Source organism: Rissa tridactyla, chromosome 7 (genome assembly GCF_028500815.1).
Source record: "Rissa tridactyla isolate bRisTri1 chromosome 7, bRisTri1.patW.cur.20221130, whole genome shotgun sequence".
NCBI lineage: Eukaryota > Metazoa > Chordata > Aves > Charadriiformes > Laridae > Rissa > Rissa tridactyla.
This window is the reverse complement of record NC_071472.1, coordinates 45,186,163-45,212,710: the sequence shown is the minus strand read 5'-3', so window position 1 is coordinate 45,212,710 and position 26,548 is coordinate 45,186,163. Positions and strand designations below refer to the sequence as shown.

Here is a 26,548-nt window from a genome sequence, read left to right as displayed (position 1 = left end):
TGGGTGTCACTGTCGGGAGCACATGGCTGTCCCCAACCACCCTAGTGTCACCGTGGGGAGCACATGGGTGTCCCGAGCCACCCTGGGTGTCATCGTGGGGACAACATGGGGGTCCCCAACCACCCTGGGTGTCACTGTGGGGAGTGCACAGGTGTCCCCCACCACCCCAGTGTCACCATGGGCAAGACACAAGTATCCCCAGCTACTCTGGGTGTCGCCATGGTGAGCACATCGGTGTCCCCAGCCACCCCTGGTATCATTGTGGGGACAGCACAGGGGTCCCCAACCACCCCAGGTGTCACTGTGGGTACAACACAGGTGTCCCCATCTACCCGGGTGTCACTGTGGACAGGGGGCGGGTGTCCCCATCTACCCCAGATGTCACTGTTGGCAGGGCAGGGGTTTCCGCAACTACCCTGGTCTGTCGCCGTGGGCAGGGCATGGATGTCCCCCACCACCCCGGGCTGTTGCTGTGAGGACGGCACGGGTGTCCCCAGCCACCCTGGTGTCACCACAGGTGGGACACAGGTGTCCCTGTCTACCCTGGGTGTCGCCATGGACAGGGGGTGGGTGTCCCCATCTACCCCTGGTGTCATTGTTGTCAGGGCAAGGGTGTCCCCATCTACCCCTGGCCATAGCCGTAGGCAGGATGTGGGTGTCCCCAGCTACCGTGGGCTGTCGCCATGGGCAGAGCATGGGTGTTCCCATCATCCCCTGGGCTGTCACCATCAGTCAGTTCATGGATGACCCACTGGGTCCCTGGGCTGCCACTGTGGGACAGGGCATGGACATCCCCATCATCCCCTTGGTTTGTCACCATGGGGCACTGCATGGATGTTCCCCTTATGCCCCGGGCTGTCACCATGGGACAGCACACAGATGTGTCCCTTGTCCCCTGGGCTGTCCCCAAGAGCAGGGCATAGGTACCCCTCTTGGTCCTCAGGTTGTCACCATGGGTCGGGGCATGGACATCTCCCCGCATGCCCCAGGGCATGGACCTCCTCCTGGGTCCCTAGGCTGTCACCACGGGACAGGGCATGAATGTCCCCCTCATCCCCCATGCTGTCACTGTGGGATAGGGCACAGACATCCCCTTGGGTCCCTGGGCTGTCACTGTGGGACAGGGCACAGGCACCCCCCCCTGGGTCCTCAGGCTGTCCCCTTGCTCGTCCCTGTCTCCCTGGACACAAGGAAGTGGGGCAAACAGCATCCTGGGACCAAGGATACAGTATGTCCCCAGGCTTGGGCAGAGCCATGGGCACAAGACAACAGGACAGTGACACCCATCACCACCACCGCAGGGAGGGGGACAGGGAGACGGGATGGAGCCAGAGTCCTTTAAAAACTTGTCCTTTATTAGTCTGTCGGAAGCGAGTCCCTCTGTATAGGGCGTCCCACCCAGTTATAGCAAAGTGAGTAACATGAAGGGACCGAGCCCCTCCCACCCACGGCCCCCCCCTGGGCCGGGGGGAGCGCAGGGACTTGGGGGGGGGGCCCAGGGCGACGGGGACATCCCCCCCCCACGCAGCCCCCCCGCCACCGGGACCCCCTTCCCTCCCTCCGATGTGGGGTGCCCCTCATCCTGCCCTACCCCCCCCCCCCCACCCCCCGTGGGGTCAGCTCTGGGGCTGGGGCGGGGGGGAGGGTGACACCCCAAGACACACACCCCCGCCCCCCCCTCCCCCCCCCGCCAAATCCCGCCAGGGAGCGATAGCACCAAGGGGGACGGCTGCTCCCCGCAGTTTATTCGCGCTCCCTGCCGGGACAGAGGGGTTGGATGGGGACAGGCCCTGCCGGAGGCGTCGGGTCCCTCCTGGGAACGTGGGACCGGGGATGGCCCTGGCATGAAGAAAGTGGGTGGGGGGGGGGTGTCCGGATTTTTTTGGGGGGTGGTGGTGGGGGGGGTGTTGTCTCAGCTTTGCTTGGGATTTACATTCTGGACCATGCAGTAGCACCAAAGTTCATGAGGTCATCAGTGACGGCGGGCGGTTACTTCCGCTTCCTCCCGCAGTACTTCCCTTGTGCGCAGCCCACGCCGCCTGAAGGAGGGGGGGGGATGCAGAGGGTGAGCGCCCCCGCCCGCCCTGCACCCCCCAGACCCCCGGGGGGGGTCGGGCTGGGAGGAGGGCAGGGGGGAGGCAGGAGCCGGGGGTGTCACCCAGCAGCGCTCACCTCTGAAGCCCAGAGCACCGAGGGCTCCTCCGAAGGCCTTGGGGGGCTTCCCTGCGGGGAGGGGGGGGGAAGGAGGCAGAGCGGGGTGAGCGGGACCCCCAGCCCGCTCGGCTGATGGGTGCGGGGGGGGTGATATGCACCCCCCCCCACCCCCCCAAAATGCCCTACTGGAGGGATGGACACTCACCACCGAATCCCAGCTGGCCGGCGACCCCACCTGAAAGGAGAGTGAAGCCCTCAGCACCCCCCCGGGCACCCACATTGCTCGCCCCCCCCCCCCCCCCCCCCCCCCGACTCAGCCCGGTCCCCCGGGTCCCTCCCCCATGCCGTGGCCATGTCCCCGCGCTCCACGGGCTGTGCATGTCCCCGTGAGCCGGCCGGCCATCGAGATGTGCCCCGGGTGCGTGCCAAGGCGCCGGGGCTGGGGCTGGTACCTGGAAATATCGGTGACACGCCAAAGCCGGGAACTCCAACCCCTGGGGAAAAAGCAACAGCTGGTGACAGCCTGTGACAGCAGTGCCACCCCAACCCTGCCTGGCTGGGGACACCCTGGCTCACTGCAGGGACACGAGTGGCTGCAAAAGCCCCTGTCCCCATCACGGCACCCGCATGGCTTCAAGGTGCTCTCCCGGGCAGTGGCGTGCCCAGTGGAGGACAATAGCAGGGTGGGGACAGCAAGCGGTGACGAGCGTGGTGTGGTAGGGGACACGCTCCCACCCCAGCCCCAAACCGTGGCACTCACCTGGCTGCAGCCCCCCAACACCAAAACCTGCAGGATGGTAGAGTCCTGGTGAGGGTGGGGAGCATTGGGACAGGGGCGGGGATGGGGACAGGGATGGGGGTCACCCCTCCAGCCTCCCCCCTGCCTGGAGCAGCCCCTCTTCCTTACCTGGCTTGGGAGGTTTCCCGGCAGCTCCTGGATATAACAGCCCTGTGTCAGAGAGGGGTGTCAGCGCAGCCCCCGCCGGGGCTCCCTGCCCCCGGGGCTGCAGCCAGACCCTGCCATGAGCCCAGAGGGTCCCCAGGCAGGGACATGCATCTCTGCATGTTGGCGACATGATACAGTACCATCCCCTGTCCTCACGGCATGGGGACCTGCATCTCCCCATGGTGGTGCCATGGCCCCGGTACCTGCTCAGGGCTGGCATTCCTTTCCGATCGCACCCTGGAAGCAGGGCAGGCAGCAGACACAGGAAAGGGCACAGGGACAGCGTGGGGTGGGATCATGCCATGGGACCGGGAGGGGACAAAAGCGACCCTGCATCCCACACATCCCCTTTCCTTTTCGGCGCTCTGCCAGCATGCCACTGCCGCTCCGCTCCCCTCATCCTAGCCCTGGGGACCCCTGATGCCAGGGACCAGCATCACTCACCAGCACCGAGCCCACCAACTCCGAGGCCACCAACTCCGAGGCCACCGACTCCAAGGCCACCTATGATGGGGACCCCGTGTGAGCACCAGTGGGGATGGGCAGTGTCTGATCCGCTCCTCGCCCAGCCCCACGTGTGCCCGTCCGTCCTCGGGCAGCCCCACTCCCCCATGCCCTGGGGGAGCATCCCTCTGCCTGCATCACTCTGTGGGAGCATCTCTCTACCTGCATCCCTCTGCCCGCATCCCTGTGGGGGAGCATCCCTCTGCCCACATCCCTCTGCCCATGCATCCCGCTGCCTGGGCTCAGCTCCTGCCAGCACCTACCTGGGATGCCGCCGACCCCTGGGACTCCAGCCCCGGGAACACCTGCCAGAGAGAAACCATTAGCCCCTGTCCCCCCTGCAGCCCAGCACTCGCAGATCGGTCACCCCAGCCAGTGCTCAACCCACTGGGGTGGCCCTGACACCCCTCCTAGGTATCCCCAGCACCCATCTCACAGCACCCAGAGCAAGAAGACCTGGAGGGGGGGTCACCCCTTGCATGACGCATTGCTGCAGGCAATGCAGAGCAGGAGAAAAATGTCCCCAGCAAGTCCAGGGGAGGGGGCATGGGTGGCACTTTGCACCCATGAGTGACAACACACCACCTCCCACGCCTGGGCCACCCTCTGCTGAGGCACCAGGGGGCACACAGGGGACATGAAGTGAGGCCAGCACCCAAATGGCCACACAAGGAGGGTGCCAAGTGGTGGTCCAAGATAGACCTGGGGCAGGGCGGCAGAAATACGTACCAAATTTGGGAGGTTTAGCACCAGGTTGCACCCCTACTTGGGGGATGCCTGCAAAAGGAAGGAGGACACCACGGTTAGGATGGTCACCCCTGCACCCCTCCCATGTGCCACCGTCCCCCATCCTGCCTGCATCCCCCTCTGCCACCCCTCCATGTAGCTCAGTGGCTTGCAGCATCCCCGGCCACTGCTGTCCCCAGGTGCGTCCCCGACCAGGGTGCGACGAAGGACATACCTGCCCCAGGAAGGATGCCGGTACCGGGTACCCCCACGCCCGGCACCACCCCAGGCACAACACCGACGCCGGGTGTCACTCCTGGCACTCCTGCGACACCGGGCACCGCGCCTGGCACCCCACCGACCCCAGCACCTGCGGAAAGAGGGGGTGAGGCAGCGCGGGAGTGACCCCCGCGTGATCCCCATACACTCAGGGGATGATGTGCCCAGCATGGGGTGCCCACCCCCGGAGCCCCCAGATCCCCCTGGACCAGTCTGTGCCACATCAGGGCTATTGGGGACACCCCAGATGCCCACTGAGTGGGCAGGGCTGCCTGCTGTGGGCTGAGCCATGAGCAATGAGCTTCTCCATCCAACTCACCGAATTTGGCTGCCTTCGCTGCTGCTTTTGCTGCTGCGGCTGGAGCTACGACCCCTGAGTGGAGACAGCAAGAAGGGGGTCAGTGTCCCCCGGGGGGGTCCTCTCCAGCAATGCTGGGCAGAGCCCATCCCTCCCGCCTCGTCTGCATCTCCCAAGGGATGGCCACGAGTTGATGGAGACCACCGAGGTCTTCCTCACGCCTGTCCTGTCCCAGACCTGCCCCCGCACCAGCAAGGCTGCCACCACCACCTGCCTTTCTCCTCCTCACCTGGGACACCTCCAATGCCGGGGGCCAGGGCACCCACTCCAGGAGCAAGGCCACCCACGCCAGGAGCTAGACCACCTACACCAGGAGCCAGGCCACCTGCTCCTGCAAGGAGAGAGGGAAGGATTGGAGCTTCAGTCCAGGAAGAGGGGTGGTGGAAGGAGCCATCTGAAAAGGCACGGCAGGCTGGGGTGGGCAGATGGACGGACGGATGGATGGATGGATGGATGGATGGATGGATGGATGGATGGATAAACAGTGGGGTGGATAGATGCTGGGGTGGATGGGTGGCTGGATGGATGTAGAGTGGGTAAATGGATGTCAGGATGGATGGATGGATGGATACCATGGATTGATACAGAGTGGCTGGCTGGCTGGATACTGTGGATGGATATGGAGTGGATGGATGGATGGATGGATGGATGGATGGATGGATGGATGGATGGATGGAGGTGCGGATGGATGGACAGACGAGTGGACAGACGGATACTGAGGTGGATGGCTAGCTGGCTGGTTGTGTGGATGGGTGGGTAGAAGGATGGGTGGATGGATTAATGCATGAGAAGGTGTATGGATGGTAAACCTAGGACCCTCCATGCAGACCAGCTCTGCAGAGCACCCCCTGACAGCCAAGACCTCATCCCTCGTACAGTCCCTGAGTCCTCCAAGAACTCGTCCCTCACCCTGACCCACAGGGACCCTGTGCAGTGCCGAGCCTCAGCCCCAATAAGGGGAGCAGCCTGGGATGGGGAGACGGCAGGGGACAGGACATGTGGGATAACCCCGGAGAGATCCCGGCTTACCGTACTTAGCTGCTTTGGCGGCTGCTTTGGCAGCAGCAGCGGCGCCTGGAACTCCAACTCCTGGGGGAGAGGGGGACAGTGAGGGGCAGCAATGGGCCATGGTGGCCACACCGGCACCCCTCAGCCGGCACCACTGGGGATGTCTCGAGCATCCCTTAGGCACCACCTCACCTGGTATGCCACCGGGCACCAGACCGGGCACGCCGACTCCGGGCACACCAACTCCAGGCACGCCGACACCGGGCACGCCGACACCTGGCACACCAACTCCCGGCACACCAACACCGGGCACGCCGACACCGGGCACGCGCCCTGCTCCTACAGAGGTTCAGGGATGTGGCCGAGCGGGCAGGCTCCATAGGTAGGGGTCCCGCTGACCTCCCCACCATCTGCAGCACCAGGGGTGCCCCCCACCCACATCTGCAAGCATCCCTCCCTGCGAAAGGATGATGGTGACTCACCGATTGCCGCAGCTTTTGCTGCAGCCTTTGCTGCGGCCGCCGCGGCATCTGGGGCACCCACTGCAGGGACAGAAGGGAGAGAGTCAGGGCACCGGAGAGGCCAGCATCACCCTGTCGGCTTGCGCCAGCCCATCTGCTCACCTCCGACACCGGGCACCACACCAGGAACCCCAGCCACGCCAGGAACGCCAGGCACACCAGGGACACCGGGAACACCGGGAACGCCAGGAACGCCAGGAACGCCAGGAACGCCGGCAATGCCAGGAACGCCAACACCAACTCCTGCAGGCAACAAGAGGGAAGTTAGATCTCATTGCAGCAACAGTTGAAAGGTGGGACCTTGTTTGCTCTCGTCATCATGCTGCGGCAAGGAGAGAGCACCCCGCCGCCTTGTCCCAGGAGAGGTGCACAGGGAGGGACTGGTCCTGTGTCTCCCAGGTGGCCCCAGCGAGGATGGTAAATCTGCTGTTGTAAAAGAGAGGCTGGGAAGTCACCAGCACACGGGACCATGATGATCCCCGTCATCACGGGGAGCTCCAGATGGTCCTCATCATGGGAGCATCAAGCCTTGCAGCCAACAGGCCACAGCGGTGAAGTTGGACCACTGGTGGTCCCCAGTAGCTGCCTGGAAGGGCTGGGTGCCCTGGGCACTAGCCAGACTAAGAAGCGGCCCAGGGCAGTGACAGCCTTGACCCGCTGGCACTCATTAGTGCCACAGGGACAAGCATCAGGTCACTTCTGGAAGGGCTGAGTGCCAGAGGCATTGTCCTCATGGTCCCCTGCTCAGTAGGTGCCTGGCACCCCAGCACAGAGCACATTAACTTGTCACTGCCAAATTTCTCCCTAAATCCCATCCTTCCCTGGGCACGTTGGGTGGGATTTTTTTCTACACGATGTGAAAGAGAAATGGAAGAAATGGCCGGCAACGGTTTATCCCTCAAAGGAAAGCTGCCATCGAGCATGGCTGCCCCCAGGGGACTCCCAGGGCTCTGCAGCGATGATGCAGGAGAAGGTCCTGGAATCTGGCCGTGTAACCTCTGGCACTGCCTTTTGGAGCAGCACATGGATCCCCCAGCACTGAGCGGAGCCCTGGGGCCACTTCTGCCTCCTCTCTGCACCCAGGCTCCCAGCTTCCCTGCTGCTTGGCCATGTCCCTCGTCCCCTCCGTGCTCCTCCTCGCTGGAGCTCCCTTGGGGGTGGTTATGCCTGTTGGGCACCTGGGTCTTGCTAGACCAAGTGGCATGCGCTTGCTGGATCCCCATAAGTTTTTGGAAGGTGGTGACCCTGGGCAGGGGTCCCACCTGGGCAGCGAGGCTGAGCCCACAGGCATCAGGCCACGGGTCAGGTCTGCTGCTGGAAAAATGGATTTGGCACAAAACTCAAGAATTCAGACAAGGTCCAAAGACACGAGTTCGGTCCATTCACCTCCATGAAACAGCCTGCAGAGACCCCAGAGAGGGAGAAGGTCCTGCCCTGGGGATGAAGCCAAGCCTGGATGCAGCAGCTGGGGGCTGGGCTGGGCGCATCCCGACCTGGGATGCTCTCCAGTAATGAGCCATCAGGAGTGACCCCCGGGGGACGCCCGCCTGCCTGGGGGCATCCCGAGTGCCACGGGAGGAGAGGGTGAGCAGGGGTCCCCGAGGAGCTGCTGGGAGCTCCTTGCACGGCGCAGCACGTACCGTACTTAGCTGCCTTTGCTGCTGCCTTTGCTGCCGCTGCCGGTGCCCCGACTCCTGGGGACAAGGGAAAGAGGGACCCTCAGCCACCAGCTCCTGCACTCCCCGCGGAGCCGGGTGGTGGGGACAGGGCTCCTGCAACAGTCACCTGCTACCCCGGGGACACCGCCGACACCGGGCACCAAGCCGGGGACACCACCAACGCCAGGCACGAGGCCTGGGACGCCGCCAACGCCGGGCACGAGGCCTGCACCTGGAGGGAAGCAGAGCAGTCAGACCCCCCCCAAAACACCCCCTGCCTCTGATGGTGACACTGACGCGGTCTCTCCTGGTGTCAGGGGGCTTGAGGTGGGCTCTCCACACCTCCCAAACCAGCTGCTCAGGGGACCTGGGATGTGCCGAGGATTGGGATTTTCAGCTCCCTACACCCAACGCCCACCCAGACACCCAGGAGCTTGGGGACCCCCGAGACCCCCCAAGGCTGTGGTTGTAAATCCCAGCTGCTCCCCGGGCTGACGTGTTTCCTCTGGACACTCCAGGGAGCAGTTGTTTGCTACCCGCTTTTCTCCAGCAAAACAGCCGGCGAGGGGAGCAGCGAACACGAGACCTGCGTCACCAAGCGCATCCCTTCGCTAACGAATGATGGCTCGTTACAGACACCATCTCCCTGGAGACCCCGTCGGAGCCCGGCACAGCAAAACCACATCTCTCATGGAGAAACCGTGCGTGATGGGGACGTACTGCGCCATGTCGGGCTGCTGCATTGCGAGGTGGCCAGCCGGCCTCCGGCCACCGCCGAAAAAGCTGCTTTTTGTTTTGCTGTGCCTAAGCCCGGCTCTCCCAGGAGGCTGCTGGAAGCTGTCCCCAGGAGGGTAAAGCCCCTCGGCAGCCCTGGAGGAGGTTTTGCACCTTGCTGCCTTCCACCCGCCGAAGCCGCTGGCTCAGCAGAGTGGCTTCACCTCGCCCCAGGCGCCGGCAAGCAGCCGCTGGAGCCGGGGCAGGGGGCTGGGGCTGGGAGAGCCCCCCAGGAGCTGGGGCAGGGGGTGGTGGGGCAGGCGGTGAAGCCAGACAGCCCCAGCGTCAACACACAGCTCTTCCATACCCCGAGAGTGAGCCCGGCAGCTGCCGGATCTGTCCGAGACAGCGGGGAACTCACCGAAAGCTCCTGCCTTCGCCGCTGCCTTTGCTGCTGCCGCCGCCGCTGCCGGCCCTCCGACTGCCGGGGTAGCGGGAGAGAGTCAGGGGTGCGGGATGGGGGGACGTGACCCTCCCCGAGCCCCAGTGCCGAGCCCCGCCATCGCCTCACCTCCGGCTCCTGGGACAACACCGACACCGGGCACCACTCCACCGACCCCTGGGATGCCGCCAGCCCCGGGCAGGACACCGGCTCCTGCCACAGGGGAGAAGGGGACCGTCAGTTCGGTGATGCAGGGACACAACCCGTATCCCCCACCCCCGCGTCTGGGAGGGAGGGGGGAGCAGCTGCCCCACTGGGGAGATGGATGTGGCCACAGAGGGCAACTCACCAAATTTAGCTGCTGCTTTTGCTGCCGCCGCCTGTGCTCCGACTCCTGCGGAAGGACATAGGCAGGTCCCGAGACCATTCCCACCTCAGTGCCCCCATCCCACAGGGACCCTGGGGACGCGCCCCTCCTGTCAGCATCCACCCTGCTCTGCTTTGGGAGGTGATGCACCCCTCCGGGCTGTCCCTGGGGTGACACTGCCACCCTGGGGCCACCAGAGAGCCTGGCAGTGCCCAACATCCCATCCGAGGACTGGCAAAGTGAATGGGATGCCCGGTCTCCCCGCCATGCCCGTGCCAGTCGCCCACCCTGCGGCTGCCTGGGAAGGGAGCGTACCTGTCCCGGTGGGGTACCCTGCCTTTCCTCCTACCCCGATGCCGGCTCCTATCCCGCCGGGCCCGAAGCCTGCAATCACAAACAGAAAGGCAAAGCCAGGTCAGGCGCTGGCCCCAGGAAGGGGGACGAGGCAGACGGAGCAGCTCCCTCGGCCCAGAGGATCTCCCCCCCGCCGGCGTCCAGGGATGTAGGGGGGGATGCCGGAGCCAGCATCCCCCCATTTGAGATGCCAGTTCAAACACCCCTTCCTGCAGCTGGCCGCGGCTCAGGACGTGTCCTAGCGGAGAGGCAGCCAGCCAGCCGACCGCTGCCGGAGCCGCCGCGTGCCTGCGGATTAACACCTCCCGGCCCTGGCGCTGCGGGACGCCAGGAGAGCCGGACTGCTGCCAGCCGGGTCCACAGCCTCCATGGGCAGGGCAAGGCACATGTCCCTTGAGGGGCCACCTCGCCCTGGGAGCGGGATGCCCTTCATGCCGCCCCAGGGCTTGGTGGCCACAAGGCCACAGTGGCAGCCGGCAGAGCCGCGAGGAGCTACGACCGCGGAGCAAGGGCTACGAGCACTCACCGTAGGGCAGCTTACCAGTGCTGTAGGGCAATCCATAGCCACCTGGAGAGGAGAGAAGGTGGCGGGTTAGCACCTGGCTGCCGGTGGCCGTGCCCACTCTGCCCCGCGGTGTAGCCCCTCTCTGCCAGCCGGCTGTGTGGCACCAGCCCTCAGGGCTCCTTCCATTGGGATACTAAATCCTCCGGGATACAACCCCCCATGACTGAGCCAGGCCAGGAGATGCTCTTCTCCATCACCTTGGAAGCAGCGGCTCCAAAAAGAGCGCTCGCTCTCAGCCCCGCGGCGAGGGCTGCAGTGCCTGAAGCCGGTTTTGCAGGAGCTTCCCGTGACCCCGCTTCGGCAGGGGGTCCCCCGGGAGCCCTGCGGCGAGAGCTGTACCCAGATGGCTGCACTGCAGCCAGCTCCAAATGAAAGGTTTTAATTGGAATCAGGGCTTGGGAGCCTCCACTGAAACGTGACCTCATTAGGAGGTCGGCACGAAGGGACGGGGAGGGATTACGAGCGGGAACATCGCGGCCGGGGAAACGTCTCCTTGCGAAAGAGCAGGATCCCACCGCTCGGGATGGCGCAGGGATGCCCGGGACTCGGTGGGGACTGTGCGCTTGAGAGCTGGCAGCACTGAGCTCCCATCACCCCTGGCAGCGGCCTGAGGAGGGGTGACGGGCTGCCACATCCCCCACGGGGACACCTCGAGCAGCACGTCGGGTGGAGGGTGTGTCACCCACACGGGCAGGGCGGGGATGCGGCTGCCTGCAGCCAGGACGGGATTGCTCATGGCAAAGCATCTCCTTGAGCGCAGGACACCGTCCCCTCCCGCCAGCCAGCATGTGGGGACCAGATTTCCCTCCGCCCTGCAGGCTGTCCCATTGTGTCCCGCGCCAGCACAGCCTCGTGGAACACAGAGGCTTTCCAGGCTGCGACAGCCATGACCTGCACGGAGTATCCCCCACCTTGGGGACCCCCCCATGCCCATCCTGGGGCACTCCATCAGCTCCTCCCCCCACCCCCCCCAAAGCTGCGGGAGGGTCTGGCACTGCGTGACACACATGGAGGTGACTCAAGGTTCAAGAGTCCAAGCCCACGGGTCTCTGAGGGTTTCGCCGGGTCCAAGCCCAGCTCCCCACCACCCCCAGCTGGATGCATGAACAGCCCCCGCCCAGGGCTGGGTGCACCCATCCTGGCCAGCGCGGGGATGCCATCAGCACCGCTGGTGGGGCTCAGGGCCGATGGGCACCCTGAAAGCCAGACCGACACCACCCTGGCGTGGCCAGGTACTGGGGAGCAGTCCCCATACCTACGGCTTCGGGTGGGACCCTGATTTCAGCCACAGCTTCAGGCTGAGCCCCCAGCGAGCAGGGTGGCCCCGGGGCCACCTCCTGAGCGGGGACAGCAGAGAGCAGGAGCTGGCTAGGGTTTTTTGAGCCAATTATCCAAAAAGGAGACTTTCCACTGAAAATGTTATTTTCCCCACTGTCCCCTCATCCCCTCTCAACCCGGACCTACTGCAGCTGGGACAGTGCAGGGGACACGGGGATGTGGGGCAGCCCCTCAGTCCATCCACAGCATCAAAGCGAGAGCCTTGACGGCCAGCCCAGTGTGTCCCCACGCTGCCCGGCCCCAAGCCCTCAGAGGTGACAAACTGGCATCACTCAGCTTCCCGGGAAGGACCAGGGTGTCATGCAGCTGGGGACACCACCCCTGTCCTGCTGGTCCCCACGAGAGGTGTGATGCACCAACAGGGCTCCCCGGCCAAGGGGATGGGAGTTCTCCCCTGATTTATTTAATGAAGGCTCCCCGTAAAGTGGGTCAGCCGGCAGTGGCGTCCCGTCCGGGCTGCGGGCCACTGGCGGGGCCGCGGCGGGACGGAGCCAGGCACGGCCGCGCCATGCGCCAGCGCTGTGCTTGCCGCACCGGGCACCCCATGAAAGGCGGCCTGGGGCCGGGCTGCGGCCGGGAGGCCAGACGGTATCCGATGGCGGCGGGGCCGAGTCGCCCTAACGAGCGTAACTCTGCCTCCGCGGGAGGAAGCCGAAGCGGGCCAAGTATTTCTGCCGCCGTTTGCGGCGACGGGCCCCGGTGGGGGGAAGCTGGCAGTGCTGCCGGGGCTGGCGCCCGTGCCGGGCTGGGACCTGCTCCCCGTGGTGGGCTCCCCCCGCCAAGGCTTTCCTGCCTGCAGCAACTTATTTTGGCGAGTGGGAAAATGCCCCTGGATCTACTCGCTCACCAGCCTCCCAGGGATGCAGGTCCCCAGCCGGACATGGCTGCCCTCCTCCTCAGGGATGCTCTTGGGACCAGCCAGCTGGCAGCGTGACCCTTGGAGGGTAGCACTCTGTACTGGCCGCCTGGCACTGCCCGTTCCACCACTGTCCCTGTGTGAGTATGGCCAGCTGGGGACGGGCAAAGCTGGCACCCGACACAGGGCTGGGAGATGGAGGTCCCTGGAGCAACCCAGCCTGGGAAAGGGGTGCTGAGCACCCCCAGGCTTCCCTGGGCTGTGACTGAGCCTCGTCTAGGCAGGCAGTGGGGAGGGAGACCTGCCCAGAGCCCCATCCCCACCACCTGCCTGCCGTCGGTGGCCTTGGCTAGAGCTCCTTGACCCAGGACATTCGGCCCAAGCGAATGCTCAGCGGTGCCCGGCACAACGCAGGAGCCACAGAAAGCAGACGGTCCCTGCAAGGGCTGCGCCTCATGCCGGGAGGAGCTGGCAGGGACAGCCCGGGCTGGCCTGGCCCAAAGCACGTCCCCAGAACATGCTCTTTCCTACCTTTCAACAGCTGGAGAGTGGCACATCATCGTCCTCATGGGCTGGGGGTAAGACCATCAGCAGCATCCAGGCAGCTGCCCCCAGGGCTGCGACAGGCAGGGCTGCTGCTGGGCTCACCTGCCCAGCGCCCCCTTGCTCTGTCCTCCTGTCCCAGGGCCAGCACCAGCACCCCCAGGTCCAGGGGACCCGGGGGCACCACGGCTCAGCCCTGGGGAACGGCGGGTCCTTCTCCTGGCACTGCTGGGGGTGCCTTCACCCCCAGCCCCGCTGGCTGTGGCAGCTTACCTGGGAGCTTAGGAGCTTTGATGGGATACCCCAGAGGGACACCGGGCTGCTGACCTCCAAAACCTCCCAGTCCTGCAAAGCCAACAGCAGACTCTCACCTGGAGCCCGCGCCCAGGCTGCCACCAGTCCTTGCGAGAGGGGAGCGCCCCGGGGCACCCCAAAAGAGGAGAGCAGGCGGCTTGGAAAGGCCTGAGGCATCTTCTGGCATGGGGAGGCTGCGGCTGTGATGAACAGGCTTGGGAAGGAAGAGAAGGATGGGCGAAAGAGATGGAACACTCACCGGGGATTCCTGCGAAGGCTCCTGCTCCTAGACAGAAACACAAAGGCAACCACATGAGCCTCGGGGCCAGTCCTCAGGGCCCAAACTAGTCTGTGTGGGCTTACCCGGGGGTCGGTTTCGCTTGCCCACGCGCCCTGTGGGGCTGTGACCCCAAAGGATGGGCTGGAACCAGCCCCAGCAGGATGAGGATGAGGGCAGAGCTGGAGCCAGCCCTGGAGCCGCCCTCCACCCCGCTGTCCCCAGCAGATCGAGGGGACCTACCTGGACCTTTCGGCTTGACGCCAGCACCAGTGGGTACCCCGGGCAGCACTCCTACACCGGGGAAGCGGACACCTGCGTCAGAGACCAGAGGGACCGGTGAGCACAGTGGGGACATCGTGGCATTGCTGGTACCCGAGACCCCCTGGACCCAGCTCCCGAATCCTTGTCACCCATCTCTGGTTCAGCACTAACCCTCGGACCCTGGGACCCTCATTCCCTGGGGGTTTGCTGGGACCCCCCCCCGTGCCATCCTCCCCGCACCCCCCAGGGAAGGGTTTGCTCCAGCCCTGGGGTTCCCTGTGCTTGGGCGAGGAGTGGGGTGGGCTGCCCACGCAGAAGCTCAGGGGGCCTGCAGGGTACATGGCACCCACGAGTGGGTCCCACTGGTGACAGCAAAGCACCAGCCCGTGCCATCGTACAGCCAAGCCCGGGCATTGCTCCCTGCCCCGGTGGTGTCTGGTGGCTTCATACAAGCTCTTTGGGGAGCGGGAGGTGGGGGGGGTCCTGCCCACTGAGCCCGGACCCTCCAGGGGCAACAGGCAGCACTTTGGCCTTGCAGTCATTTGGGTTGGGTTTTCGGTGTTGGGGTTGTTTTTTTTTTTTTGGTTTGGTTTTTTTTTTCCCCCCCCCCTTTTACGAATGTCTTTCATTATAACTCACACGTTTTCAGACATGGAAAAGACATTCCTGACCAGCAACACACTTCTCCTTCTGACAATGTCGAAACATCTTGTTTTCACAAGTTTTCCTCCCCCAAATTACTTTGCAGTGAGGAATTCCTCTCCCCGCCGCCACCACCTCCCCCTCCTTCCCACGCCGCCTTTGGCTGGGCAAGCCGGCCCCGGCGTGTCCATGCCAGCTCCTCTCCCGGTGCTGATGCCGTCTGCTCTCACGGAGCTTGGGATGAGACCCCCGGAGACGCCGGGTCCGCCCAGCCTTTGGCGCAGTGGAAATGTCACTACGGCCCCAGCGAAAGGGTTTGGAAACCGCAGGCAGCAGTGATGGGGCAGGCAGGGAATCGCGGGCAGGATGGTGCTGCCCCCAGCCTTCTGCCGGGTTGTAATGCCCAGGGTGCAGCTGGCCACAAGGCTATCAATTCAACCCGGGGTGTTGGCACCAGGCAGAGACCCTCTCGGAGGCTGGGGTGCTGCTGGAAGGACGGGGACCCCTTCGCAGGTTGGGGTGCTGCTGGCTCACCTGCGCCGGGGAGCACGCCGCCCGGGAAAACTCCAGGAATCCCAGCGCCTGCCGGGCGAGAGAAAGGCCAGGGATGAGCGCCCGGCCGGAGCCGTTCCCCGCCCCGGCCCCTGGCTTCGGGGCCGCGCACCTACCTGGTACTTTGGGGGGTTTCCCTGCCGCGCCAACCCCGGGCTGCACCCCGCCCGGTACCACCGCACCTGCGGGCGGCAGAGACCCCTGAGCCCCGGGCGCTGGCTCCTGCCCACCCTGGCAGGCATGGGGACAAGGCTGGGCTACGCTGGGGACGAGGGGTATTTCCTACCTGTGGAGACCCCGAGGCCACCAGGAACACCGACTCCTGGCACGCCACCAATGCCAGCACCTGGGGGCATTGGGAAGAGGAGTGTACTAGTGTGAGGTGCCACCGCTGGGTTACGGGTGGCCAGAGCGGTGCCAAAGGAAGGGGCAAGCTCGGGGCAAGCTCAGGAGGGCTCTTGGGGGGCGAAGGGGACACCCTGAGGCAGTATCAGGGGTGGGACCCCTGAACCTGGGGACCAGGCAGCTCAGTGCTCTCTGCTCCTGGGGGCTCAGGTTTGGCCAGTGCCCCTTTCCCGGCACACCAAGACGTGCCGGGGTCCCTCCAAATTGGTAAGGATCCCCGCGAGAGCGGCAACTCCCACTTGCACCCCCAGCTCCAGGGGAAAAGCTCTCCTAACCCCGGTTCCCAGGGGACACCAGGAGTCCCCGGGGGCTCCCCGAGCCCCCGCTTTGCCTTGTTACCCGGCCCGGCGTGGTCTCGGACACCCCCGGCACTCACCAGCTTTCGCAGCAGCCTTGAGCGCAGCAGCAGAGGCAGCACCTGGGAAGACGCCCCCGGGGAAGGCGGCTCCGGGGAAGAGACCCGCAGCACCTGCGGGGAGGAGAATCACCGCCGTCAGCATCCCCAAAAAGCAGCCGGCGAGAAGGCGTCCTGCCCTCCACGCCGGCCCCCGGTGGGCTCAGGGGGTGGGGAGCCATGGGGGGCTGCGTGGCGGTGCCGGGGGGCTGGCGTTAGGCTGGGCAAGGCGGTGGTTAGCAGGCACTGCCCTGTCCCACACCGGCTTCTCCCTGCATCCCCCACACATACCTGCTCCCGTCCACATCCCACCCGTCACCAGCTGTGACAACGCCACCCGGGGCACCCTGAGCTGTCACCGGCTGCTGCGCATGCTGGGGTCCCCTGCGGCCCCGGGCAGGCCAGCAGGACACACACTGGCACTGTCCCTCTGCTGCAGACCCTGTGGGGACCCCAGGTCCCTCCTCGCCTATCGCTGCTTGGGGTCACCCAGCCACGATGCTGGGGAACCACAGGGCTGCCTGTTGGTGGCAGCCAGTCTCTCAGGTCTGGGAAGGGCGCCCAGCCCAGACGGTCTGGGACCCACCAGACAGGCTACGGAGAGCACCCCCATGGGGACAAGCCACCTGCTGTCCCCAGGGTGGGTTCCTAGGGACATCGCTCCGGGGACAGTCCGGAGCGGGGGTGGCCGGTGGTCTGTGCTCACCTGGCTGCAGGCCAAGTGGGCCGAGTCCCCCGAGGCCTCCGACCCCTGGAAAGAGAAGCGGGGTGAGGTGGGGGGGGGATGGCGGGGGCGGACAGCTGGGGCCAGAGGAGCAGGAGCGTCCCCCTTGCACCATCCCTGTGGGACGGGCGGATGCCCCAGGGACGGGTGACAAACATGCCCGCCAGCATCCGGGTCCCCCATCCCGTCCCTTTCTGCCTCGCCCGCCTCCCACCCCGCCAGGCCACGAGGGGACGGAGCCGAAATGTTTATGGCTGAAGGAATGAGTCCCTCCGGCTCTGGCCAGCGCTGCCTTCCAACATCTGGGGCTAATCAGCCCTCGCTCCCTCCAGGCGCAAATTCCACTGCCTTTGGCTCAGGGCGCGGACACCGCTCCGGCTGGGGCTTCGCGGCCGCGCCGCGTTTGGTTTTAATTATGCCGAAATAAAGGGCCTTGTTTTTCTTTCCACGAGCTGAAATCTGAGTAAACGGAGGTTGCCGGCCCCCGCCTCGGGCTGGCGCTCCCGCCGTGCAGACGGGCGGGCTCATGGGGCCGGGGGTGCTGAGTGCCCCTGCCCCGGGGCACCGCGGGTACCCCTGGGGTGGGCAGGGAGGGGAGACCCGGGTCTCCATCTGAAAGAGCATCTTTCCCTGGGCTTCCATGGGCACTGGGCATCTCCACTGGCACCAGATTTGCCTCCTGCACTTTCGGTCCCTGCTGCCCCAGCACCTCCCAGCTGTGCCCAGCACCTCCTCAACGTGCCCCAGGCTCGGTGGCGTCCTCCTGCCATCATCTCATCTCTCTCCCGGTGATGTCCCCTCTTTCCCCTTCATTCCTAGGCCAGACAAACCCCAGCGTGGGCTGCAGGAGCCCCAGCAAAAGCTGCTCGGCCACGAAGGCAGGCGGAGGTGTTGCCAGCTTCCCACGGGCGCCGGCTCCCGGCAGGGCTGAGTCAACGTTGCCCGGCTTAGCACCTTCCCGAGGAGCTTTGGCGCAGGTTTGCAGGCAGCAAGCACCCCGACCGGGGGGTCCGGGGGGGGCTGGAGGGCAGAGCGCCAAAGCGGGGGATGAGGGAGGAAGGCTCCCTTGCGGCTAGGGGGGCTCGGTAGGGGTTAGTGTGGCAGGGTGGGAAGTGCCAGCTGCTGCGTGGCTTGGCCATGGAGGTGCCCAGGGTCAGGGGCGGGGGGTCCCCATGGCCATGTGGGAGAAAACACGGCTGGGAAATATCCTGGCCACCAGCACGGCCGGAGATGGCGAGAGAGCCAAGGAAAGGCGCCTTACCTGGTTTGAGAGGTTTTGCTCCAGCCCCGAGTCCTAGGGGAGAGTGAGCGGAGAGGGGTCAGAGCCATCCTTCCTCCGAGCATCCCCCGAGGTGGGGACACCATGCGGGATGGGGCCAGCCTCATGGCAGCCCCTCTGCTCGCCAAAAGGCAGCTCTGCTGGGGGTGCTGCCCCCCTCCCTGTCCCGCACGCCCCGGGCAAAGGGGTCCCAGCACTCACCTGCTCCCAAACCTCCAACTCCAGCACCTACAAGCAAGAGCACAGGCTTAGCACCCATCCCTGAGAGCACCCACCACCCGCCCGCCCGCGCCAGGCTCCTGGGGATCCACAGGGAGGCAGAGAGGGTCACAAGGGTGCAAAGGGGATGGGGCAGTCCCTCTGCGATGTCCCCAGGCTTTTGGCTGAAACAGGAGGGACAGGCTGTGGCTTCTGAGTGCTTTCTGTGGCCAGGTTGTAGGTGCCAGCCCTGGGCTAGTGACCCCCAAGATAACCCTGGCACTGCCACCCACTCCTGTCCCCATGCGGTGGGGCTGGCGGTGGGGCTGGCACTGGGGCAGCCACACAGGGCTAAGTGGCCAGACAGCGTGTACCCATGTCCCCTGATCCTGGCTGGCAGGTCCCCAGCCCTCCGTGCTGGCTTGGAGGTACATGGGGACCCCCCCAGGCACCAGCCCCATCCCTGCGAGCAGGGTGATGCCCCCCTGCAACGCTGCCTGGACCCCCTTACCTGGGAAAAAGGCTCCTCCTGGGACCCCCCCTCCCGGGATAGCACCAGGAACCCCTGCAAAAGAAGAGACCCTCGTTAAAATCCCCCCAAGGATCCACGTGTATCCAGCAGGTCGGGGCAGGGGGACACCTCCTGGGACAGGGAGCTGCTCCCTGCAGAGATGGTGGGATGCGGAGCCCTGGGGTGAGGGCTCAAGGGCAGGTCCCCCCTTTTCCTTGCGCACCTCAGTTTCCCCAGTGTGACAGTGGTGGCGGGGCTTGGAGGTGTCCCAGCTGGGAGCTGGGGAGGGCATTTGGCTGGAGGTGTCAGCAGGAGTCGGTCCTGCGTGGGAGGGAGGGACGCGGGGCTGGCATGGAGCGGGTCTGGCCAGTGCCCAGCTCAAAACCTGTCCTGAACCAGCACCGTCTCTGTCACCTCCAGCTTCACGTGGCTCTGGGGACACAGGGCCAGGCGCGGTCATGCATGGGGGGTGAGGCTGTCCCAGTTCATCCCACGCTGGTCCCAGTCAAGCCTGAGCATGCTGGGCTGTGGCTGCCCCCTGCCCACGCTGCCTGCCCTGCCTGCCGAGAGCTGCCAGCGGGAAGAGCCACCTCACGCCAGTAGCACCTGGGGGGGGCTGGACCAGTCCGTGCTGAGACCCACCGAAACCACCCGCATCCCTCTGCCCATGTCTGCGAAGCTGAAATAAGCGCTCAGGTCCCCCCGCTTCCCAGGGCATCATGCTCAGAGGTCGTGCTCAGACACCACAGCAAAGGTTTTTTGGCTGGTTTGGACCCTGGCAAAGGTCTGTCTCTTGCAGGCCACCAGGCAGCCATCCCCTGAGTGCTCCGCCCTGCTCCAGCAGGGCCATGGCGGGGGGTGGAGGCTTTGCAGGGGGGTTGGTGGCACAAGGCGGCTGCAACGCGGAGGGATGCTCTGCTTTTGGCTGGAGCACGGTTTTGGTACCCAGGTGTGTGGGGGGGGTGGGTTGCCATGGGGTTTGCAGTGGGATTTGCAGGATGGCTGGCAGGGCTTGTGGTGGGGCTGGCAGAAGGATTTGGGGGTTGCTGGAGGCAAGTGTGGGTCTGCCATGGCCAGCACCACTATGGTAAGCTGCACCCAGTTCTCCTGCCTGCTCTGGGCAGGGGGGATGGAGTTCAGGGTGGACGGGCACTGGGGACCCTGAGGTGGCATGGCTGGGACCTGAGGACCTGCTGTCCTGCTCTGGGGTTGCAGTGGCCTCCCCAGCACCCCAGCCAGGGTGGGGGGAACCCAGCACCCCCAGGAGCTGGGTGCTGCAGCGGCAAAGCCCCGGCAGCACCAGCACAGGCTGCACGGTGGCCTGGAGCTGGGCAGGGTAGCCAGCGCAGGCAGGTGGCAGGCAGGTGGCAGGCAGGTGGCACAGATGGCACGCCATGGTGGGGGGATACATTGTGCTGTGCATCTCTTCTCCATCTCAGATGTGGTGCAAACTCTGGGGGTGCTTCCTCCCTGTGCCCCATAGCCCCCCCCTGTGCCCCATAGCCTCCCACTTCACCCCAACAGCTGTCTGCTGCAACATGGCAGGGACGAGGGTGTCCCCTGAGCCCTGTTTATGTGTCCCCAACCACCCAGGGCACCTGGGACGGACCCCCAGCCCAGCCGCACAGAGATACCGGGCACCGGGGTGCACCCACACGTGTGTCAGGACACACACGTGTGCAAGAGGGGCGTGAGGCCATGCGGGCACAGGAGATGTGGGGACACACGCGCCGGCAGGACACACACCCACAGACCCACCGGGACACACACGCAGGTGGAGGACCCTCACCGGGACCCGTCACGCAGCCCCCACGTGCTCCAGTGATGCCAGAGTGGGGCTCAGCCCTGTGCCCCCCCAAACCACCTCCCAACACCCTGCCGGGGCCGGAGGCCAAATCCGGCCCTGGGGCAGCTGATGTCCCTTGGAGCGGAGGGGACACGTGCTCGGTCACCACTCCAGCCAGCCGGCTCACCCCTCTGGCACGGCACAGCCCGGCCCGGCTGCCGGCCAGGGCTTTACGGAGCGGCTCCTTTTCCCGGCACATTCCCCCGCCCAACCCCCCCAGCTTGGAAAAACAAATCCCAACTTCTTGCCTGTTTCCAAACAAACTCCAAGCGTCCACACATCGCCCGGCCTCCCTCACCCACCCTGCTGGGAGGGGACGCCCCACCGCTGCCGGGAGCGAGAGTCGGCGGGATGGCCAGGATCTGGCTGGGGACCCCCATGCCCGGGGCCAGCGACCGTCCCCCACCAAGCAGGAGGGTCCCTGATGGTGCCCCCCAGCCTCAGACACCCCCAGCCAGGCAGGGTCCCTGGTGCTGGGGTGATGCTGGGCACCCCGGGGCTGAGCTCCCCCACCCCTCTGTCCCCCTGTGCCAGCGCTGCCCGGCAGAGACCCCCGGGGAAGCTGGGACAAGGCAGGATGGCTCACAGCCTCCCTGGGGACCCTAGAAAGGTGCAGGTGACACCTGACCGCAGCCACAGCTGCCACACTCAGCCCTTCATCGTTGTCACCTTCCTGGGTGTTGTGGACCCTGGCAGGGGGGTCCTGCTGCGGTGCCACTGTCACTGCCCGCTCCCTGGGCACCCCCCCAGACACCAAGGCGCTGTGCCCATCCTGGTGGCTCCGGGCAGGTCTGTAACTTTCGGAGGATTACAGGGGATGCGCCGGCTCATCTGCAATCCCCGTGCCCAGATCAGGAGGCAGAGAGGGTTCACAAGCCCTGGCAGGAGCCGGGGTGACCGGGGGACAGCGGGATGGCCAGGATGCCACACAGCTTTGGGGAGCCAAGGCTTTCACTCAGGAGCGTCGCAGGAGGCTGTTCCCCATCGTTGCTCTCCCTGGCCAGCTCTGCTGCCAAACACGGCCAGCGCGGCACTTCTCTTCAAACTCTTTTACACCCTGCCCTGGCGCCAGCAGAGCCGGGCTCATCCCGGTGGGGAGGCAGTGCCCGGTGTGGGGCTGCCGGGGGGCACGGGGGTCGCTGAGCCAGCTTCGAGCAGCCAAATTCGCCCCAGCATCACCAGTCCCCCCCATCGGCAGCACCACGCGCTCGGCACCAGCTACAGAAACCACTCTCCGGCCAGTCCCTGTCCTTCCCCAGCCCTCTCCGTCCCCAGCCTTGGGGGCAGGAGCCCATAGCCCAGCTCGGGATCCTCCTCCTGGCATGGCACACCCCGCCTTTGGCCTCTCCATCCTTTGGCACATCGGGGAAGGGGAAACTGAGTCACCAGCTTCCCAGGACAGCAGGAGCCCTCCGCTGCCTCTGCCCCCACTCCGAGCCTGCCGGGACACCGGGAGAAGGGGATTCTCCTAAATCCCAGCTTGTCTCCTGGGCCGGGGCTGGCTGTAAGCCTGCAGAGCAGGGCGCTGGTCCCCAGCACCCCAGCACCCACCCCAGGGATGTCTTCTCAAGCCAGGGGCAGGAGAGTTTGCGTCCTGTGGTAGGATGCTCAGGTGTGGAGCCTTGTTTATAGAAACCGGACTTCTTCTTCCGTAGCTCTGCACCACGGGTTGCTATTCGCAATATCCACACTATTCCGTTACCTCTGCTGTTTCTGATTGACCACTGTTCGTATCCTCTGCGCCCTTTCTACCTGCCTCACCGCTTGCGGCTTTCTTTACAGGCCAGAAATACACATGTTTTCTCTGTTTGAGAGCTTTCGAGCCCGAGACCAGGACCCACCGCAGGACACCAGCTCACCCCCTCACTGGGCGGCCAAACCTCGGACCTCGCCGCCCTCCCCGCGCCCGTGGGCGACCGCTGCCGGAGGAAGCTCAGTGTGTAACCACCACAGACATTTCCCCTCTTCCCTCACGCCGCTGTTTTCTTTTTCTTGGGAGAATCGGTTTTGGAAACATGCAGTCTCCAAGCAACTTTGAAGCCGTGTTGCATCCCAGCCCGAGCTCGCTGGTAGCAGCTCGGGGGGGAGTGGGGGTGGGGGGCAGGGAGCTGCTGGCCACAGCCTGGCTCCTCTCCAGCCCCCCAAGGCTTCAGCTTTCATCTCTGAGCGCTGGCGGACGCGCTGCACCCTGCAAGTTGTTTGTGGAGGGAGCAGCCCCAGCAGGTCGGTGCCTTGGGGACGTGCCCGGCTGGGAAGGGGAGATGCCAGCTCAGCCCCACAACTGCCCCCAGGGCACCTTGGGGACTCTGGGTGTCCTTGGAAGGTCTCCGTGGTGCCCAGGCTGGGATGCCAGCACAGCCGGTGCCAGCATCTCTGCACCCACCCCAGCTGCCCCCTCCGTGGTCCCAGAGCCTGCAGGACTGGGACCACCCCGGGGGCTCTTTCCTCCCCTCTCTGGCGGTGTCATTCCCAGGGGATGCCCTGTGCTCTGGCACGGGAAGCAGTGAGGGATGGATGGAAGCAATGAGAGACGGATGCCCCTCTCCAAACACTGGGACATGCTGCACTTGGCATCTTTTAGGGAAACATACGTCAGCTTCCCCACACTGCAGCCTGATCCGGCCACGCACGTCCCCACGATGCCCAGTACAACTCTGCTCCCCCGGCGGGCGCAGAGCAGCAGGGGCTGATCCCGACCCGCTGCCAGGAGCTTCCCAAGTACCACCAGCTGCTGCAAGCTCGGGGCTCAGCCCCGTGGCAGGGGCACTGCTCTGATGGGGACAGTCTCTGTGTTCTCCCTCGACCCTGGGTCCCTCAAGGGTCCCTTTCCTGCCAAGCTGGTCTGGAGCTGCACTGGCAGCGGGTGCCAGAGGATGCTGCCCTGAGCCCTCTCCTGGTGGGTGCACCCACAGCGCCCTGGCATCCCCCCGACCCTGTGCCACCGGCCGTGCCTCTGTCCCAGCTGCGTCCCCAAGGGCTGGCAGGGCAGGGAGCATGGTTGAGCCTGCCCGGTGCCATGCAGCACACCAGGCTGCAGAGACACCAGTCGCTCCTCCATGGGGAAGCGCTCCCCAGTGTTCCCCATCAGCACTGGGATGACCTCCAGAGCCAGGGCCACGTCCTCTATGAGCTGCTTCCCAAACCAGCAAACACCCCTGGAGACTGAACCAGGGACTGGAGCGGGGCCAACAACCCCAGACTGCTCAGAAACTGTTGCAGGATCCCACCCCGGGGGCCAAAGTCCTCCTGAGACCGGCCCAGTTGGCCACCGCTTGAGAGCTGGGGAGCAAAGCCACCGCAGTTCAGCAAGCCAGCGCAGAGCATCACTGTCCGGGGTGGAGAGTGTGCGGGACTGAGCTCCATCCCACCAGGGATGGCACCTTGACCCCGAGCGTAGCTGCCCAGGATCAGGCACTGCCAGCAGCTCAGCTTTCCAGGCAGCCGCCTGGCTTGGCACCGCTCGGGGGACATGCTGCCGGAGCCCCCCCAGGCCGGAGCAGAGCAGGGAGCTGCAGGGCACTGGCAGATGATGCTGCCGAGAGCGGCCCCGAGGACTCTGCCCTGGGCAAGGAGTGGCCCAGCCGGCAGCTGCCACACACAGCCCTGGCACTGCCCTCCCCTGCCCGTGGGATCCTGCCCTCCCCCTCCTCTGGTCCTCCCTTCTCTGTGGCCAAGAAGCCCCATGCGATGGCCCTGGCACTGGCCCCATTGCTGATGCTGGCTCTGCCCATTACACTCTCCATGGCACGACGTGGGGCGACCACCACCTGGCTCTCTGGAGGTGGTCGTCCCATCCCTGACCTCGCCGGCCCCACCTCGCAGACCTTTGCCCAGTTTCTCCCTCGCAGGGGGCTACAAATCTGTGCTTGGAGCTGCTCCCCCCGCTTCTCTGTGTGCGCTCACAGCCCGACCACCAGACGTGAGAGCCGTCCCACAGGCAGGCACCTGCTGCACTGGCCGCTGCCGGCTTCGTCACACGCCACCGTGGGACCTCACCGCTTCGTCACACGCCACCGTGGGACCTCACCCGCTGCACCGTCTCTCGCCTCCCTGCCCCGGCAGCGGGTTTGCTGCACGTGTGTCTGTGTGTGCTGGGGGTGTCACGCAGCCCCCACTGCTGCCCGGCCAGGGACCAGCCAGCCAGCAAGCCATGACCCATCCCATACGCTGGGGGATGGCCACGGCACTGGGGACACAAGTGCAAGGAGGACGATGCAAGGGCCACCCCGGGCACCCAGAGCGGGCAACCGGGGCGGGTGGAGCTGCTCGGCAGCCCGGCGGGCTGTGTTGCGGCCACACACTGCGCAGCAGCTCGCACACATCGGCTGCGGGATGCACACACGCACACCCCACCCCCCCCACCGCCCCTCCAGCTCACCCCGCCATCGCACCCCGGGGGTGACGGGTGCCAGCTCCCCCGGCCCCTCGCAATCGCAGTCCCCGTGGGAGCTGACGGGCAGCCACCCCCTGCTGCCCTGCGCCCTGCCTGCGTGTCCCCGAGCCTCTCGTGTCCCCGAGCCTCTCTCCAGGATGCAGCACCTCGAAGCTCCCCCCGACAAGTGCCTCGCACGACAGTGCCGTTCCCGGACTGCCCTGTGTCACCCCCCCTCAGCGACATCCCGCCCCACCCGGACATGGCACATGCCACCCGCCGGGTTAGGGGGCAAAGAGCCCTCCGGGGAGGTAGCACCCAAGGGGGGCTGCCCTCCCACCCTCCACGATGTCCCCAAGGCAGGGCAAAGGGGGCTGCCTGTCCCTGCTCGGGGACACGCAGCCGGGGCAGGCGTGGGGCTGCCCGGGGGGCTGGTGGGGGTGGTGGGGGGGGGGGGTGGGCAGCAGCCGAGCTCCGGTGCCCGCGGAGGGTCCCTGCAGAGCCGGGGCAAAGCGCTGGCCGGGGCGAAGGGGAAGGAGCCTTTTCTTTCCTTACCTCCTTGCTGAGAAGCCGGGAGGATGGAGAAGAGGAGGAGGACTCCGGGAAGGAGGGGTGCAGCTGCCTGCTTTGCCATCTCTTGAAGCAATGCCCCCGTGCTCCCGCAGGCAGTGTGTTTTATCCCAGAGCTGCTTAATTGTTGCTTCCAAGGATGCGAGGGGAAGGGGGCGGGGGGGGGAGTGGGGGGTGAAGGGGGGGGGGTTTGGAAGGAGGGAGGGGAAAAGGAGAGGGAGAGGGGGGGAGAGAGGCACAGGACACTACGTCATGAGGAAAGGGCAAACACACACAAGCCTCTCCAGCCGATTGGGCTGGCTGGTTGGTTATTTTTTTATTTTTTTTTCCCTTTCCCCTTTTTTTTTTTTTTTTTTTTTTTTTTTAATTCCTCTCCCTCGCTGCTCTCTCCAATCCGGGCGCGCCTCTGCCAGAAAAGCTGGAAGGCGGAGTGGGGGGGGAGCTGCCAAGGCAGCCCTGGGCGAAGGGGTTGGCGGGGGGGTGACGGGACAGGGGAGAGCTGCGCCCACCCCGATGGGCCACCGCGTCCCCGGCTGGCACCGGGGTGGGGGGGTAGAGGGGGTGGCGGGGGGGTGTTCATGCCCCGGGTGGCACCGGGGGGGCGTCTCGCGTCCCGGGTGGCACCGGGCAGATGATGGGGGTGGGGGTGGGGGGGCAAGGGGGACCGGCTGGGGGAAGGGGTGGGGGGTCCAGGGGTGCAAGGTGGGGGGGTGTCAGGCGAGCAGCCGCCGGGTGCGGGGGGGGGGGCCGGCGCGGCGGCGGCGGGGCACCCCCGGCGGTGGCCGTTAGGTGGCGGGCGCGGGGTGTCCGACGGCGGCCGCCGCAGGGTGAAACCAGGCGGTTTGCAGAAAAATTTACTGCTCGGACCCCGGAGCGCTGCCCCCTCC

The 26,548-nt window shown here is 65.8% G+C and overlaps 1 protein-coding gene across 12 annotated transcripts; it reads right to left on the bottom strand.

Annotated features, from left to right (window-relative positions):
• Positions 1-1,695: 1,695 nt before the first annotated feature.
• Positions 1,696-25,814, bottom strand: ELN (elastin). Of its 12 annotated transcripts, XM_054210114.1 has the most exons (35): positions 25,647-25,814; positions 18,874-18,927; positions 18,366-18,392; positions 18,147-18,179; positions 16,868-16,912; positions 16,144-16,236; positions 15,649-15,708; positions 15,479-15,544; positions 15,345-15,392; positions 14,148-14,219; positions 13,887-13,913; positions 13,607-13,678; positions 10,558-10,599; positions 9,993-10,061; positions 9,660-9,704; positions 9,440-9,523; positions 9,290-9,349; positions 8,282-8,386; positions 8,137-8,190; positions 6,599-6,739; positions 6,458-6,517; positions 6,168-6,314; positions 5,997-6,056; positions 5,197-5,298; positions 4,929-4,982; positions 4,566-4,700; positions 4,334-4,381; positions 3,868-3,909; positions 3,545-3,604; positions 3,062-3,103; positions 2,915-2,941; positions 2,607-2,648; positions 2,360-2,389; positions 2,173-2,223; positions 1,700-2,039 (listed from the first exon to the last, which is right to left on the bottom strand). In XM_054210114.1, the coding sequence occupies exons 1-35, from the start codon at positions 25,723-25,725 to the stop codon at positions 1,990-1,992; spliced, it is 2,226 nt and encodes a 741-aa protein (XP_054066089.1). In that variant the 5' UTR covers positions 25,726-25,814; the 3' UTR covers positions 1,700-1,989. The 12 variants fall into 12 exon arrangements, with proteins under 12 accessions (XP_054066082.1, XP_054066086.1, XP_054066088.1 ...); XM_054210107.1 differs by having other exon boundaries at positions 1,696-2,039; positions 5,997-6,314; XM_054210108.1 differs by having other exon boundaries at positions 1,697-2,039; positions 5,997-6,314; positions 10,573-10,599.
• Positions 25,815-26,548: the final 734 nt, after the last annotated feature.